The 14,167-nt window shown below is 36.7% G+C and overlaps 3 protein-coding genes across 3 annotated transcripts; 2 read left to right on the forward strand and 1 right to left on the reverse strand.

Annotated features, from left to right (window-relative positions):
• LOC108453004 (mitogen-activated protein kinase kinase 5) lies at nucleotides 1–2,979 on the forward strand. Its single transcript, XM_017750868.2, has one exon. It carries the CDS (start codon nucleotides 285–287, stop codon nucleotides 1,335–1,337), a length of 1,053 nt encoding a protein of 350 aa, XP_017606357.1. The 5' UTR covers nucleotides 1–284; the 3' UTR covers nucleotides 1,338–2,979.
• Nucleotides 2,980–3,729: 750 nt separating this feature from the next.
• LOC108453003 ((R)-mandelonitrile lyase-like) lies at nucleotides 3,730–6,123 on the forward strand. Its single transcript, XM_017750866.2, has 2 exons — nucleotides 3,730–3,910; nucleotides 4,097–6,123. The coding sequence occupies exons 1-2, from the start codon at nucleotides 3,817–3,819 to the stop codon at nucleotides 5,656–5,658; spliced, it is 1,656 nt and encodes a 551-aa protein (XP_017606355.1). The 5' UTR covers nucleotides 3,730–3,816; the 3' UTR covers nucleotides 5,659–6,123.
• A 114-nt stretch (nucleotides 6,124–6,237) lies between these two features.
• LOC108453002 (exocyst complex component EXO84B-like) lies at nucleotides 6,238–13,126 on the reverse strand. Its single transcript, XM_017750865.2, has 7 exons — nucleotides 12,745–13,126; nucleotides 12,570–12,667; nucleotides 10,581–11,637; nucleotides 8,495–9,007; nucleotides 7,604–7,792; nucleotides 7,384–7,520; nucleotides 6,238–6,579 (listed from the first exon to the last, which is right to left on the reverse strand). The coding sequence occupies exons 1-7, from the start codon at nucleotides 12,892–12,894 to the stop codon at nucleotides 6,426–6,428; spliced, it is 2,298 nt and encodes a 765-aa protein (XP_017606354.1). The 5' UTR covers nucleotides 12,895–13,126; the 3' UTR covers nucleotides 6,238–6,425.
• Between the last annotated feature and the right edge of the window lie 1,041 nt (nucleotides 13,127–14,167).

Here is a 14,167-nt window from a genome sequence, read left to right on the forward strand (position 1 = left end):
AACCCTTTAGTTTTGAAATTATAAAGGAAAATATTGAAAATTTAAGGTGTGTTTATTTATTTATGTAATAATTAGGAGTGAATGATCCTCCTCTCCTCCTCCTGCTGCTTCATCATCTTGTCAAGGAACTTACCTTCCTTTTTTCTTTTTCTGTGAAGAATAAAGGGAAAACACACACACACACACACACACACACACACACACACACACACTCTCTCTCTCTCTCTCTCTCTCTCTCATCATTCATTTCCTTCTAGCTTCCTCAATTTTTTTACAGCTAAGTCATGAGACCCAATCACCAACCACCACCATCAGCTGGTGGCTCCTCCTCGTCCAATAAGAACCGTCCACGTAGACGAGCTGACCTTACCCTACCCCTCCCTCAACGTGACCCTTCTCTCGCCGTCCCTCTTCCCCTTCCTCCCTCCTCCAACTCCGCCCCGCCCGCCTCCTCCAACTCCAACGCCTTGCCTCAGCAAGTCAACTTCTCCGAGCTCGACCGCGTCAACCGGATAGGGAGCGGTACCGGAGGTACCGTTTACAAAGTCGTCCACCGCCCTTCCTCTCGCCCTTATGCCCTCAAGGTTATCTACGGGAACCATGAAGAGTCTGTCCGCCGTCAGATCCGCAGGGAGATCGAGATCCTCCGTGACGTGGACCACCCCAACGTCGTAAAATGTCACGAAATGTACGATCACAACGGAGAAATCCAGGTTCTTTTGGAATTCATGGATGGCGGATCTTTGGAAGGGATCCTCATATCTCACGAAGCTAACTTATCAGATCTGGCCCGTCAAGTCCTCAGCGGTCTAAACTACCTTCACCGCCGGCACATCGTCCACCGCGACATAAAACCTTCGAATCTGCTAATCAATTCCAAGAAGGTGGTGAAGATAGCTGATTTTGGGGTGAGCCGAATCTTGGATCAAACCATGGACCCCTGCAACTCATCTGTTGGGACCATAGCATACATGAGCCCTGAGAGGATTAACACCGATTTGAACCACGGGCTCTACGATGGTTACGCTGGGGATATTTGGAGTTTAGGGGTTAGCATATTGGAATTTTATTTAGGGAGGTTCCCTTTCGCGGTTGGTAGACAAGGGGATTGGGCCAGTCTCATGTGCGCGATTTGTATGTCTCAGCCACCGGAGGCCCCTCCCACTGCTTCTAATGAATTTAGGCATTTTATATCATGTTGTTTGCAGAGGGATCCAGCCAGGAGGTGGTCGGCGGCTCAGTTGTTGCAGCATCCTTTTATTCTCAGAGGACAACCACATCAGGTTGCTCAGAATCTTCATCAGTTATTACCACCTCCACCTCCTCTTTCTTCTTAGCTTTCTATTTCTTTTTATTTGTTTTGGGATTAGGGGAAAAAAATCTTCTGTAAGTTTTGATATAATGAGGGTCTGGGGGGAGTTGGGTGCAATGTCTTTCCTGCTTTTTTTTTTTCTTTTTTTTTTCTTTCATGTTTTTATTAATCACTCTTGCTTCTGATAAAAGATAATCTTTACAATATTAGAAAAAAAAAACTCTGTTATGACTGGCCTTCTTCTGGTTTTGTTTATTGCTTTATATGCTCTTCACCAGCTTGCTTAGGGGTTCTTTTAATCATGTTCTTAATACCCTTATTATTTTTCCAATTCAGTTTATGGGGGTTTGTTAAATTTTCTGGAAATGGCCTTGATTATGTGTAGATGGATCTAGATTTAGCCTTAGTTGATAATTGTTGTAAACAAAAAGGGGAATGGATGCCTTATCTCTGTCTGCCGATTATCTTATCCTGGAGGGGGCTGAATGTAAAAAGTGGAAATTCCAAATCTTGTTTTTGGAAATCTTGTGTTGTTCTTTGGATACCCTTTTTTGTTGTTGCGAAAATTGTGCATTAGTGGCCCCTCCTCTATTAGCCTATCTATCTTGTGAAGGCATGCTCATTAATTATATGTCATATAGGCAAATAAGTGAGCGGGATTTATTAGGTGGATTCCAGGTTTTTATTGTTAATGATGTTTTAAGCTTGTTCCACTTATGGAAAGTTATGAATGCTACTGCCTTTTGTTCACCGCTAGATTTGTCTAATTTGTAATTCCTTCATTGACCTTTTTGTAAGTTATTACTTTACATGGAAGGTATGATTAGTGATTTTGTTGTGGTTTTTAAATTGGGATTTCTCTCTTAACTTTGCTTATTTATTCTCTTAGTCAATTCATACACTGCAACAATGATGGATTATAGAGTTCTAAGATGCATGCATTTGTGTGATTGAGTCTGAGGAAGAGCAATGCACAAATAACATTACATGTGTGTTTGATTGAGGTTACTATTGTTTGTTTGGACTTTTGAGAAGGTTAATGTTTTATCAATTTGATTTTTTCCTGACATGCCTTTAATCTGGCAAGTTTGTTTGGATGTGGTGGTTTGGTTTGATGTCTGGTTTTGTTTAGATTCTTTTGCTGTTCCAAAATTTGGACAACCTGCCTCAAAGTGTCTCTCTGTAGACTGTAGTCCTCTGATTAATGTCCAATAATAATTGTATGAGCAACCCATTGCCAGATGAGAAGGCCTTGGAAAAATGGCATTGCCACCTATGTTACTCAGACTCAAGTGCAAGTGTTGGATATGAGTATGTATGCAATAATAGTATTGTCAGATTTTTTAAAGTTTTTCCAAAGGATCAATGAAGATTACATCTTTATATCCATATATCGAGCACGACTTGTCGGATACACTAAAAAGAAAAACAAGAGCTGGAGCAACATAGATAGCTGTCAATACTTAAACAAGTTGAAAATTGAGTCGGTGTAATATAGATTGCAGCCAGAATAGCTGCTGGGCTGCTGTTTGGGAGAATGATTGGTAATTGATGCATTTGTTGAATAATATTGCTTGCATTGTATCTAGGCCATCATAAATTATATATTCTTCAACTGCTGATTATTATTATTATTATTATTTATTTTGCAAACTAAACTTTTATGATGCTTGATCCCTTGAATATGATCACTGGGTAGATAAGTAAGCAAATAAAATTGTGTGTTTTGGCCAAGAAAATATAATTTCTGTATGCAAATTAACTTTCAGGCTACTATGTATGCATCTAAAATGATTCCTGGAATGGTTCATCGACCTTTATATGGCATAATCTGCATTGTAAGAAGATAGATTTTGCATATAGTAACAATTTTCTGAAGTTAAAAATAGATGAAAATGTTATTGCTCTATGTGGAATAAACACAAATGCTTACCTAAATTTAATTGACAACATGTTTTTATCAAGCTTACTAAAATTGATTTATTGTCACATGGTTAACAGAAATGGGTTTGGTTTCTTATCAACCTTAATTTGACATAGACGCTTCTGTAACAACCTTAAATTTTTTATAGTATGACTTTATTATGTATGGATATGATTATTGACTTTGATTAATATTTTATTATGATGGATTGGAGATATCGGCTGGCAAGCAATTCCAGTAGGATATGGAGGAGGATTAGATAAAAGACACTACGAGACACCAGCTATTATTATGTAATAACTTTCTTATATCATATTCGCAATCGCAAGAAATAAATTTTACAAAAAAGAAAAATGAATATATTTTAAAAATCATTGACCGTTTGATTAAAATAAAATGGATCAAGGAGTGATTGACGATTGGATTCTTGCGGGACCCCCTTTACAGTGGCGCCTAAATGAACATAACGATATTCAACAGAATATTTAACTGAAAATTTTACCCTTACTCTGTCTTCAAAGTCCTCCAAGAAAACACCAAGAAAATTTTCTGGCTCTTCCAAGAAAAAAAACAAACAGAAATGCGGAGACACTTGGTTTTTTGGCTTCAATGCACTGCCATCTTGCTGCTGTTATCTCCAGTTTCATCTCTTGCAAGACCACTTCCTCAAGGAGGTCAGTATAGTTACAAATTCATTAACTTGTTTGCCTGCTTTCTTTGGATTCTGGAATGACTGAAAATTTTCAATGTTTTAGTCAATGAATTAAATTGAATTACTGGGTCATTTTTTGAAACTCCAACTCATCTTGGGTCTTTTTGTTATTTGAAAATGTTTTTTTTTTTTTGGGGGGGGGGGGCAGACCCACTTTACTTGAACTTCGTGTTGAATGCGACGTATTTTCCATCCGAGGACTACTATGACTACATCGTCGTAGGAGGAGGGACCGCAGGTTGTCCATTAGCCGCCACTTTGTCACAGTCATATCGGGTTCTTGTCCTTGAAAGAGGAGGCGTTCCCTATGGTAACCAAAATTTGATGAATCAAGAAGGGTTCTTGACCACACTCACCGAGGTCGACACCTTCGACTCTCCTGCTCAGAGCTTTACTTCCGAGGACGGGGTCCTAAACGCCCGTGGACGTGTTCTTGGTGGCAGTAGTGCCATCAATGCCGGCTTCTATAGTCGAGCTGATCCTGAGTTTTATGAGAGTTCCGGTGTGAATTGGGATCTCAGTTTGGTTAACCAATCTTATGAGTGGGTTGAGAGGGGAGTTGTGTTTAGGCCAGAGTTAAAGAACTGGCAATCAGCTGTTAGGGATGCTTTGCTAGAGGCAGGGATTGATCCTTACCATGGCTTTACTTTGGACCATTTGGTTGGAACAAAGATTGGAGGCTCCACTTTTGATAGCTCCGGCAAGAGGCATAGCTCCGCGGATCTTCTGAATTATGCAAAACCAGCAAACATTAAAGTGGCACTTTATGCAAGTGTGGAAAGGGTATTACTGGCTTCTTCTTCTTCAAATGTGTTGTCTCGGCAGTCTGCGATCGGGGTCGTGTATCGCGATGAAACTGGAAGGTATCACCACGCTATGGTGAAGGAAAAAGGTGAGGTGCTGCTATGTGCTGGAGCCATTGGAAGTCCACAGTTATTGCTGCTGAGTGGAATTGGTCCAAGGCCTTACTTGTCTTCTTGGGGAATTCCGGTTGTATATCACCATCCATATGTAGGCCAATTTGTCTACGATAATCCGAGGAACGGCATCTCAATTTTGCCTCCAATCCCACTAGAGTACTCACTTATACAGGTTGCCGGGATAACGGAAATGGGGGCATATGTTGAGGCTGCTTCAAATGTTATTCCTTTTACAACCCCTTCACGCTCTGCGTTCATTAGACCGCCTTCTTCCCCTCTGCTTTTAACAGTGGCTACTATCATGGAGAAGATTGTCGGGCCTATTTCAACTGGTTCGTTAAGGTTGGCCTCGACTGATGTCAGGGTGAATCCCATAGTACGCTTTAACTACTTTAGCAATCCCATAGACTTGGAGAGATGTGTGAATGGAACACGCAAGATTGGGGATATCTTGAGGAGTCGATCCATGGATGATTTTAAGTTCAACGAATGGTTTGGGGGCAGAAATTTCAGGTTTGTAGGGCCTTCATTGCCTGTTGACCAATCAAACTATGAACAGATGGCAGATTTTTGCCGGCGTACTGTGAGCACCATATGGCATTACCATGGTGGCTGTGTTGTGGGGAGAGTGGTTGATCAAAATTATCATGCTATCGGGATTGATGCGCTCAGAGTAGTCGACGGATCAACGTTTACTATATCGCCAGGAACCAACCCTCAGGCAACAGTGATGATGCTTGGGAGGTACGTTGGCCTGAGGATAATCAAAGAGCGAAAGCGATTGAAATGAAGCCTGCTGCTGGTCTGCTATTCAGATAACTGGCTAATTGTTTTTAGTTTTCAGTTTTACTTTTGGTTGGTGATAGATCAAAGGTGTGTCTTAAATTTTGGTGATTGGTTTATTCGTAAAAGGAACATGGCTGATAAAGAAGATTGGAGAGGATTGTTGTACTCGTCATGTAGAGATGTAAATAGCAGATATCATGGAATTCTCTCTTTTTTTTTTTTTTTTTTTGCATTCAGGGTGTCATAAATTTTTTTGATTTGCTTGTAGAGCAGTCTGTGTTGGAGTTGTTCTCTCGAATTTGTCAAAGGGGACTTGGTGCACATATTTGTCAAAAAGCTACATAAGTAGATGGCTTGGTTGGGGTGTGGGATGCCTCGTTCAGTGTCATAGGATAACGTGAGATGTGGATCTTTCTGAAGGAATTTGTGTCTGAATTGCATTAATAAAAATTTTTCTTAGAAATAAGAATGTATGTATGTATGTAAGACTTGTTTGAATCAATTTCAGATTGATTTGGCTACCAAGTTCCATATTTGATTATGTAAGGATACCCATGTGATTTGTTTGGTGTTGGAAAGGTGGTGGATAAAAAAAACTTGAATAAATTTCTCCAGAATACAACAATTCGTAACAAATGTAGTGTCAGGTAATACTAATTCAACAGCAGATACAAAAAAATATGATTCACTATAAATTATAGTCAGAGAGATCCATATTCATTGCTAAAATATGTTGCCTATCAAAATACACAAAAATGAAAGAAATAGCAGCTAGTAACTCCCATGTGATCTTACAGATGAAATTGATTGTGCTGATACGGAGGCAGTGGGGCTGTTCAGATCCCGGTCGGCTTTCGATTTTCCACTTAATCTTTCAATTGCATCTTGACAAATTTCATTGAACCACTCATCGTCGGGCAGCACTCTGACACAACAAAAACACAAATGCTTCAATGGCAATTCGTGAGAATTTCCTCTACTTACACATGCATCCAACGACTTTCAAAATAGCCAATACCATCTTCCCGTTAAATCCAACAATGTTAAACCACACTTCCCATCTAAAAACATAGGCAACTCGTTAAAGCTTGCCTTACTCTTTCTCTCTATATAAGATCATAAGTTATAAGACTGTCGGTCTTGATTACACCATCTTTCTACTAGGAAAAGTCTTAGATACGGTGGTCACCAATAATAAGAAAAACTAAAAAAAGCTAATTAAAGTTTACCAGTTTCTTAGACAATACAAAGGAAAAAGGCCAAGTGGGAAGAAGGCAGTGGCATCAAATATCCCCACAACATTTGCATGTTGCATAACTTTTCAACCAGTTTAGGTGATTGATTTGAGCCAATTGGCAACTGTGGCTCCAAAAATTTCAAGGAATTTTCTAACCTCAGATTTTGATAAAGGACAGAAACCCGAGCAGAGAGGAGGGGGACTGACTGGTGACTGCTAATAGTGGTAAGGCATAATGCAGATCATTGGTGTAAAGCTATTGTGAAAGGATAGTAGTCATTACTATTTTTCCCTCAACTTCTCACATTTGTGATTATCTCTCACAGAAAACATGCTCTAAACAAAGTGACCTATGAATTATGAACTGGTTGTATCCATTGTACTCATCCATTTAGAATATACAGGCATAATTGGGGAGACATGAGTATGAGAAAATAGCTTTTAACTATAGCTATAATAATAATATAAAGAAAAAGAACTATCATAGCATACCCATATGGATCCATCCCTGTGGCAGCAAATGCAGCCATGGCTTTAGCAATTATGTCGTTGACAACTCTATGCAAATTCCTTGATAGGTACCGACCTTGGGAAGCAAAGCATATGACAAATTTTATATCCAGATAAAGCTGCACATGCACAAAAATATGTCAAATTTAAGAATCCAATACAAAACTAGAAACACAAAAGGAATGATACTAAGTTTACGTGCCTGCTGTAAACCTAATGGACCTAAAGGCCTTGGTCCTTCCTCAATATCATCCCAAAAGCTTTGATCTTCTGAAAGCCATATGATGACAGTTTCGGTAAGTCGCATCAATAGCAATGTAGCAAATCTTTCCCTTCCTACAAACATATCTGCTGCCAAGCTAGCAATGCTGTTTAGTTTTGCAAAGAGTTCCTGCATGATAACAAGATTTGGTAAAAAGGCAGTCAAAATTCTCAAACCAAAGAGCGCAAAGCACATATTGATTGGGGGGAGGGGGGATCACATAAAATAATGGGTGGAAGCCCATTTTATCACCCAAAACCTAGCTGTAAATAGAAAGAAAATTAATATGAAAACAGAGAGTGAGCAAGCAAGAGACACTAATCATCCATGTGTTAATAATGACCTCATGGTTTGTTACCAAAAACCTAGAAAGGACTTCTCCCTAGGATTCAAATTGCAAAGGTTTGTGAAGGCAAACATGTTCACTTAAAGGAAACAAATAAGGAACTTCTAGAAACACCGGGAGCCCCTAGATTAGATTAAATTAAATTACCAAAGCCTTAATAAGATCAAAATTCAAAATTACAGCCAAAGACAGTTAAGCTCAGCATGTTAAAACTTTCTAAGTTACATATTAAATGCATAGAGAAAAACCAAATATAAACCCCCATGACTGAATCAATTACTGTAGATGAATCAACTGTCAATGAAGGGAAGATATTGGAACCTTCAGAGTTCAATAAGAAATATAACCTTACAAACAAGATGCTATGATATGTTATGAACACCTACTCAAATTAGGTGTTGGAGCCTCTAACAAAAAAGAAACAGTTCACCAAGAGAACCAGATGTAATGATGTTAAAAGAAAGAGAAAAGAATGACAAAATTACCTGAAATATTGGAGATGGAAACCATTCCACCTCCTCTGCAGTACCATCCATATTAATGTACATTTCTGCAGTAAGATGGCTATCACCCTCTTCTGTGAAAATGAGATCCAGGGCATGCTGTTGACAAAATGTATTCTTTAGTCTCTCAACTGAACCCACAAGGCGCCTCTTCCATTCTCGTTGCTCAGGGTGACGGTTTTGTCTATCTGAAGTTCTTCTACGGTGGTCATCCTTGTAACTAGCCTGACTTGGGGACAGCTTCATGGCTGCACGGGGAAGAAGTTCATCTGCCAACAATGAAGCATTTGCTAGCAATGCAATTTGTTGACCCTCAGTCTCAGCCATTCGTACAATTTTATTTCCAGTACCCCCAAAGTCTGCTTCTTCATCCATCGAACCAGGTAATGCTCTTATGAGCATGTTTACATATGAGTCAAACACCTGAAACAAACCTTCCAGTGTTTGCCCTCCCAACTGCATGCTTAATAGCGGTCCGACATCCTCAAAGAAGTCCTATAAGAGCAAGCAGAATATAAATCAAATGAATGACAGTATATAATGTCATTAAATCTGAAATATGACGTAAGAGAGGTCAAGCATCCATAAAGAATCTAACAAGTAAAATCATAAAATTATGGCCAAAACACACTTCCATAACTTTCTGTAGGATTAATGTTTTTACAATTCAACCATTATATTTCATTATCGATTCAAGTAGATTATCCAAGTTTTCAGTAAATTAAAATAGTCTAACTATTTGTTTAATGTTAAAAAAAATCAATCATTAAATATATATATGTATTAATAAAGGCAATATTTTGGATAAATATGATATAGATATCGAATATCAAAATACTAATCATGCAAAAAGTTAAGAAAGCATATAAAACCACTTGAATTTTACATTAGTGTAAGTAGATCCCTCCCCCAAACAAAATGCAGTCAAACAAAATTATTTACCAATGCCCCAAAATTATAAACATATAATTTGTTGAAAATCACTAGGCAAGGAACTATATCCATAGACAGGACTAATTTTATTATTGGGAAAAAGAATGACAACAGCACCAATAAAGCATATAACCATGGAACAGAAGAGGTAAAGGACAACACCAAAATGTATGATAATTATCTTAATGGTCCATAAATAAGCATGGGAAAGGAATATTCCAACCAAGAAAAGACTTCCCTCTGGACATCAAGCCCTACCCATTCAAAATTTAAGCTCCCTACCATCCAATTGTATTAAGTAACCTCAAAGTTTCGTGATGGGTTTTACTTTCCAAACACCATTCTAAGCATCAACTAAACAGTAGTGGTACCAGGATTACCCTTGCATTCCCAAAACAAAGCAAAAACTAATAACAAATTTCCAATGTATAGAATGACAAATTTGAGAGTTTCAATCCCTTACCAATAGATTTGCACATACCTAACTAACCAGCAATGATGCAATTTGTCTTAATCAGATTGTTCAGAGCTATAAATTCAGTAAGAAGGTTTTTAAAAAGAAGAAGTTATCTTCGTATATACATTCGATCACTGTTGGTCATATTTCTCTTTATTATATACATATCATTTCCAAAGAAAACTATTATCCAATCTCTTATGTCACCCTGTTGAATCTCAAAACATTAATCTAGCAAACAAATACCATCCAACTTTAATTTTCCATCACAGGCAAGCAACTCTAGAATTTTTATGTGTAAAAATCCAGTGATATTCAAAATATGTAATCTATGCATAACCATTGCATAAAGCCCGTTAAGACTAGTGAGATACGGATCCAGAAACCATTGAGAAGGTGTATTTGCTGAGAGAGCTTTTCATTAGAAGAAATGCCAAAACATTTAAGAGTACAAAAGACTCATTAGATTTCCCATTAGCAAGTAAAAGAATCACCTTTAAGAAAAGTTATTGCATCCATCCATGCTTAATTAACACTTGAAGGGTAGATAACAAGATCAGAACTAAAGAACTTCAGAAAAATTAAAAGAAAACCCAAAGGGGTCATATGCAAGTATTTGTAAAAAAGAAAGGACAAGGACTAGGACAAGATATGTTATAACAAGTTAAACTTGTTCACCTGGACCATAGAATTGAATCGATGAGCACTGCTTGTTAGTTTATGCTGAAATGCTGTTGTATTACCAAGGGATGCACTAGAGGGCCAGCCAGATTGACGATTACTGCCTGGGGGGTATGTTAGCACCCAATCATCAGCTGCAGCCAAAGCTGCAGTGCTTTCTTCAATTCTTTTGAGATTAGCATTGAGTGCCTGCTCAACACTAGGCCTAAAGAGTTTCAAAAGCACAGGACAAAGTGCCAAGCCACGAGCTTCCAGCAATGAGCAATGACCTAAAGCTATCTGAACACATTCTGCAGCAGCCCTTAGACCACCAGCAGCTGCTGAAGAAGCCAATGCATGTCTTTTAACAAGAAGGGCAAATGCCTCTGTTTGCTTCGTAGCCCAGACCACAAGCTCCGAAGTATAAGCTGGTTCCTTACCAAAGATTCTCAAGGAAGCACTAGCAGCCTGAGCAATAGCAGAGAACACCAACTGTGAGAGGGCAGCAGTATATGCTCCTCCATATGAGGTGCTTGACGGGCGAAGGCTAAGCATGTTATATTGATATCTTTGAAAATGAGCATTAAGGAGCAAACTATGAGCACGCGGTCCATCACCGAGCTTTTTAAGAGCTAATATTGCTGCACGGAGTTCAGCTCCACGTGTAGAAGGTTGACAAGCAGCTTCAGCAAGCTGGTCAGACAACTTTTGCTTCCGCTCTACAATAGCAGTCTGTAAATATGTAAGTGCTGCAGGACTCAATGAATTTGTTTCCTTTGCTTCAGCAACTGCCTTCTCTCCTTCATCAAGGGCTGCTAGAGCTTCATCTACTCTCTTCTCAGCTAACAAAACATCCAGGTGATCAGGGAATTCTGCTGACCATTTCTCGAGATCTGAGGGTCCTCTATCTTCAATATTTAACAAACTATTAGCATTAGGACCTTCAGAAACTTTGGGAGACAATGAATCTATACGAACCCCCTCAGCCAAACCATGAATTAATGTTGCTTGTGTTGAAAGCAGATTTCTTATTGATGAAAGCTCTCCTTCTAAATCAGATATCTCCTTAGATGTGCTGCAAAAAAGAAGCCCAAATGTCTTAAAGTTTCACACCTGTACATGTTCTATGAAACTAACCACATTACCTGTCTTTATTAATAATTAATATTGAAAATAAATATCCAATTCACATAAATTCAAAAAAAAGAAAAAAAAAAAAAGAAGAAGAAGAGAAAAACTAGTTATAGATGCAAGAAACTTCAAACACTTTTTCAATATCTCTTTCAACTTTCACGTAACCTCAATAAAAATCAATGGTATATCCATATGATCAACAAATTTCAGCTGAGAAACACTTTTTAGTTAGGGAGAGAGGTATATGAATTAATGCAATGCTGAAAGCATTTAACAAACATGAAACTACATGACATATGAAATTATTGAGAAGAAACAAAGTCTGAAAAGTTTTCTTCTTGATCTTGACATCCTGATCAAAGATAATAAAGCTTTCTTACAACCCCTTTTTCTATTTTTCTAGTAAGTTTACAACAAATCTATGCATAGCTGCAAGCAAGACAGAATACTTGCACCAGATAACTTAACAATACTTTCACTTTTGTCCTCATAATTAAATACATTAAGAAAACCAGTTGAAGCTTCAACCTTGGCGAAAAGTTGTAGTAATAGAATGACATTATTATGGAAAAAGGATAGGATTCCAAGTCCATTCCTCCACACTCAACCCAGTGTACTTGCAATGTAAAGGTTTTACTATTGTTTATGCTCGCTGACATTCGTTGGTCTGAAACTCTTGGACATCAATGAAACTGGATGAATTAGTACTGCAACAAATTTCCTAAAGGGTATGACTAACAGCAAAAGACTGGGGTTAGAACAGAGGAGGTTATGAAATTATCTCCCTCAGTTTTTCCTAGTACTAAACCAGTAAAGTGAGGTGATTAATTAGATTTAGCAACGACAAAGATTAGAGTAAAATGCGTGCGTTACCGTATAAAAGCGGAATAATTAGCATAAACGCTTTTACGCATTTCTTCAGCAGAAGCTCTCTTCAAATCCAACAGATAGGAACATAATTGTCTTATTTCCTGGTAATGGAATCAATTATTATTAAAATTATCCTAATTTGAAACAAATTCTTACTGAGAAAGAAAAGCAAACAGACCTTGTCGTTGAGAGAACACTTTGACTGAACAAAAGCATCGGCGTCGAACCTGTCGGATTTGAAAACATTGAGGCCTTCTTCGATCTTCGTGCCGTTTTCTTTGGCAGCTGTGGTGGGTCGAGTGGACCGCCCTGTTTTCGCAGTTGCCATTTCCGTCTCTTGCAGTTGAAATCAGATCGAAGCAGAAGCTTAGAACAAATGTTGATTGGGAAATTTTTGAAAGAAGAAAAGGAAAGTGGGTTTAAAGGGCAGTCTAGGGAATTTTAGATGATTCCGGCCATTAGAACCCAACAAAGTTGGTGACTTCGGTGGAAAGGCAGGCAGCAGGTGGGCGTGGTGGGTTCAAAGAAAACAAAAACAAAATAAAATAAGTATTTTTTATGGAATATTTCTTAATAATTTAAGGTTAATTAGAATTAAGTAGACTAAATTATTAGTAAATTTATATTTTAATTATTTAATTTTAAATATTATAAATTTATGAAATTAAAATTTAAATATTTTATTTTTATCTTTAAAATTAATTGTTAGATTGACTTAATTTTAGAATATATTTTTACTCTAATAAATATTAATTTATTGTTTTTATTATTGAATTGTTACTTAAAATTACTAGTCAAATTTTAAAAAAACTTAACCATTTAATGAGCAAAACAATAAAATAACTTTAATAAAAATATTCAAATAATTAATGACCAAATTATAAAATTATTAATAATTTAATAACTTTAGATAAAATTTACCCTTAAATCTTAATCATAGTAAGCGGCGGCACATACTTTTATCCCTCTAGATTTATGGCATCAGCGCGTCAGTTGGGATTGGTTTTTACTCTTCCTCGTTGTCATAGTCAACAGATGTTTGGGGTGAATATAATCCTGAATTCACTCCATTATAACTTAAATTCAGTAGTTAAGATTTCAATAGAATTATTTTTCTTCACTTAGTTTTCTAATTTATCAAATGATACATTAGTTTATATGTTATTAAAATGGAATAATTCTCAAAATTTTAATTTATATATAATTTAATATATAAAATTTAATCAATTTAACTATACACATAAAATTTTGATTGTGATTAAAGTGCATATATTTTAAAAATAAATATATTAAATTATTTTTATATTAAATATATCTAATTATTTGTATTGCAATATGTATGTTTAAAATGAAATTATAATGATAACACTGTTTAAAATAAAATTATAATGATAATTATGTTAATAATTTATTAAAATTGAATTAAATTAATATTTTATGTATAAAATTATACAAAATTAAAATTTATGTATAATATTACACATTGAACAAATATTTATGAATAGTTTTGAGATTTATCTTAAAAGATAAATAAAGTCAATTTTAAAATTTATGATTTAAAAATATTATTTATTATATAATAGAATTAATGTTTTGAATTT

The sequence above is a fragment of the Gossypium arboreum genome, chromosome 5 (assembly GCF_025698485.1).
Source record: "Gossypium arboreum isolate Shixiya-1 chromosome 5, ASM2569848v2, whole genome shotgun sequence".
NCBI lineage: Eukaryota > Viridiplantae > Streptophyta > Magnoliopsida > Malvales > Malvaceae > Gossypium > Gossypium arboreum.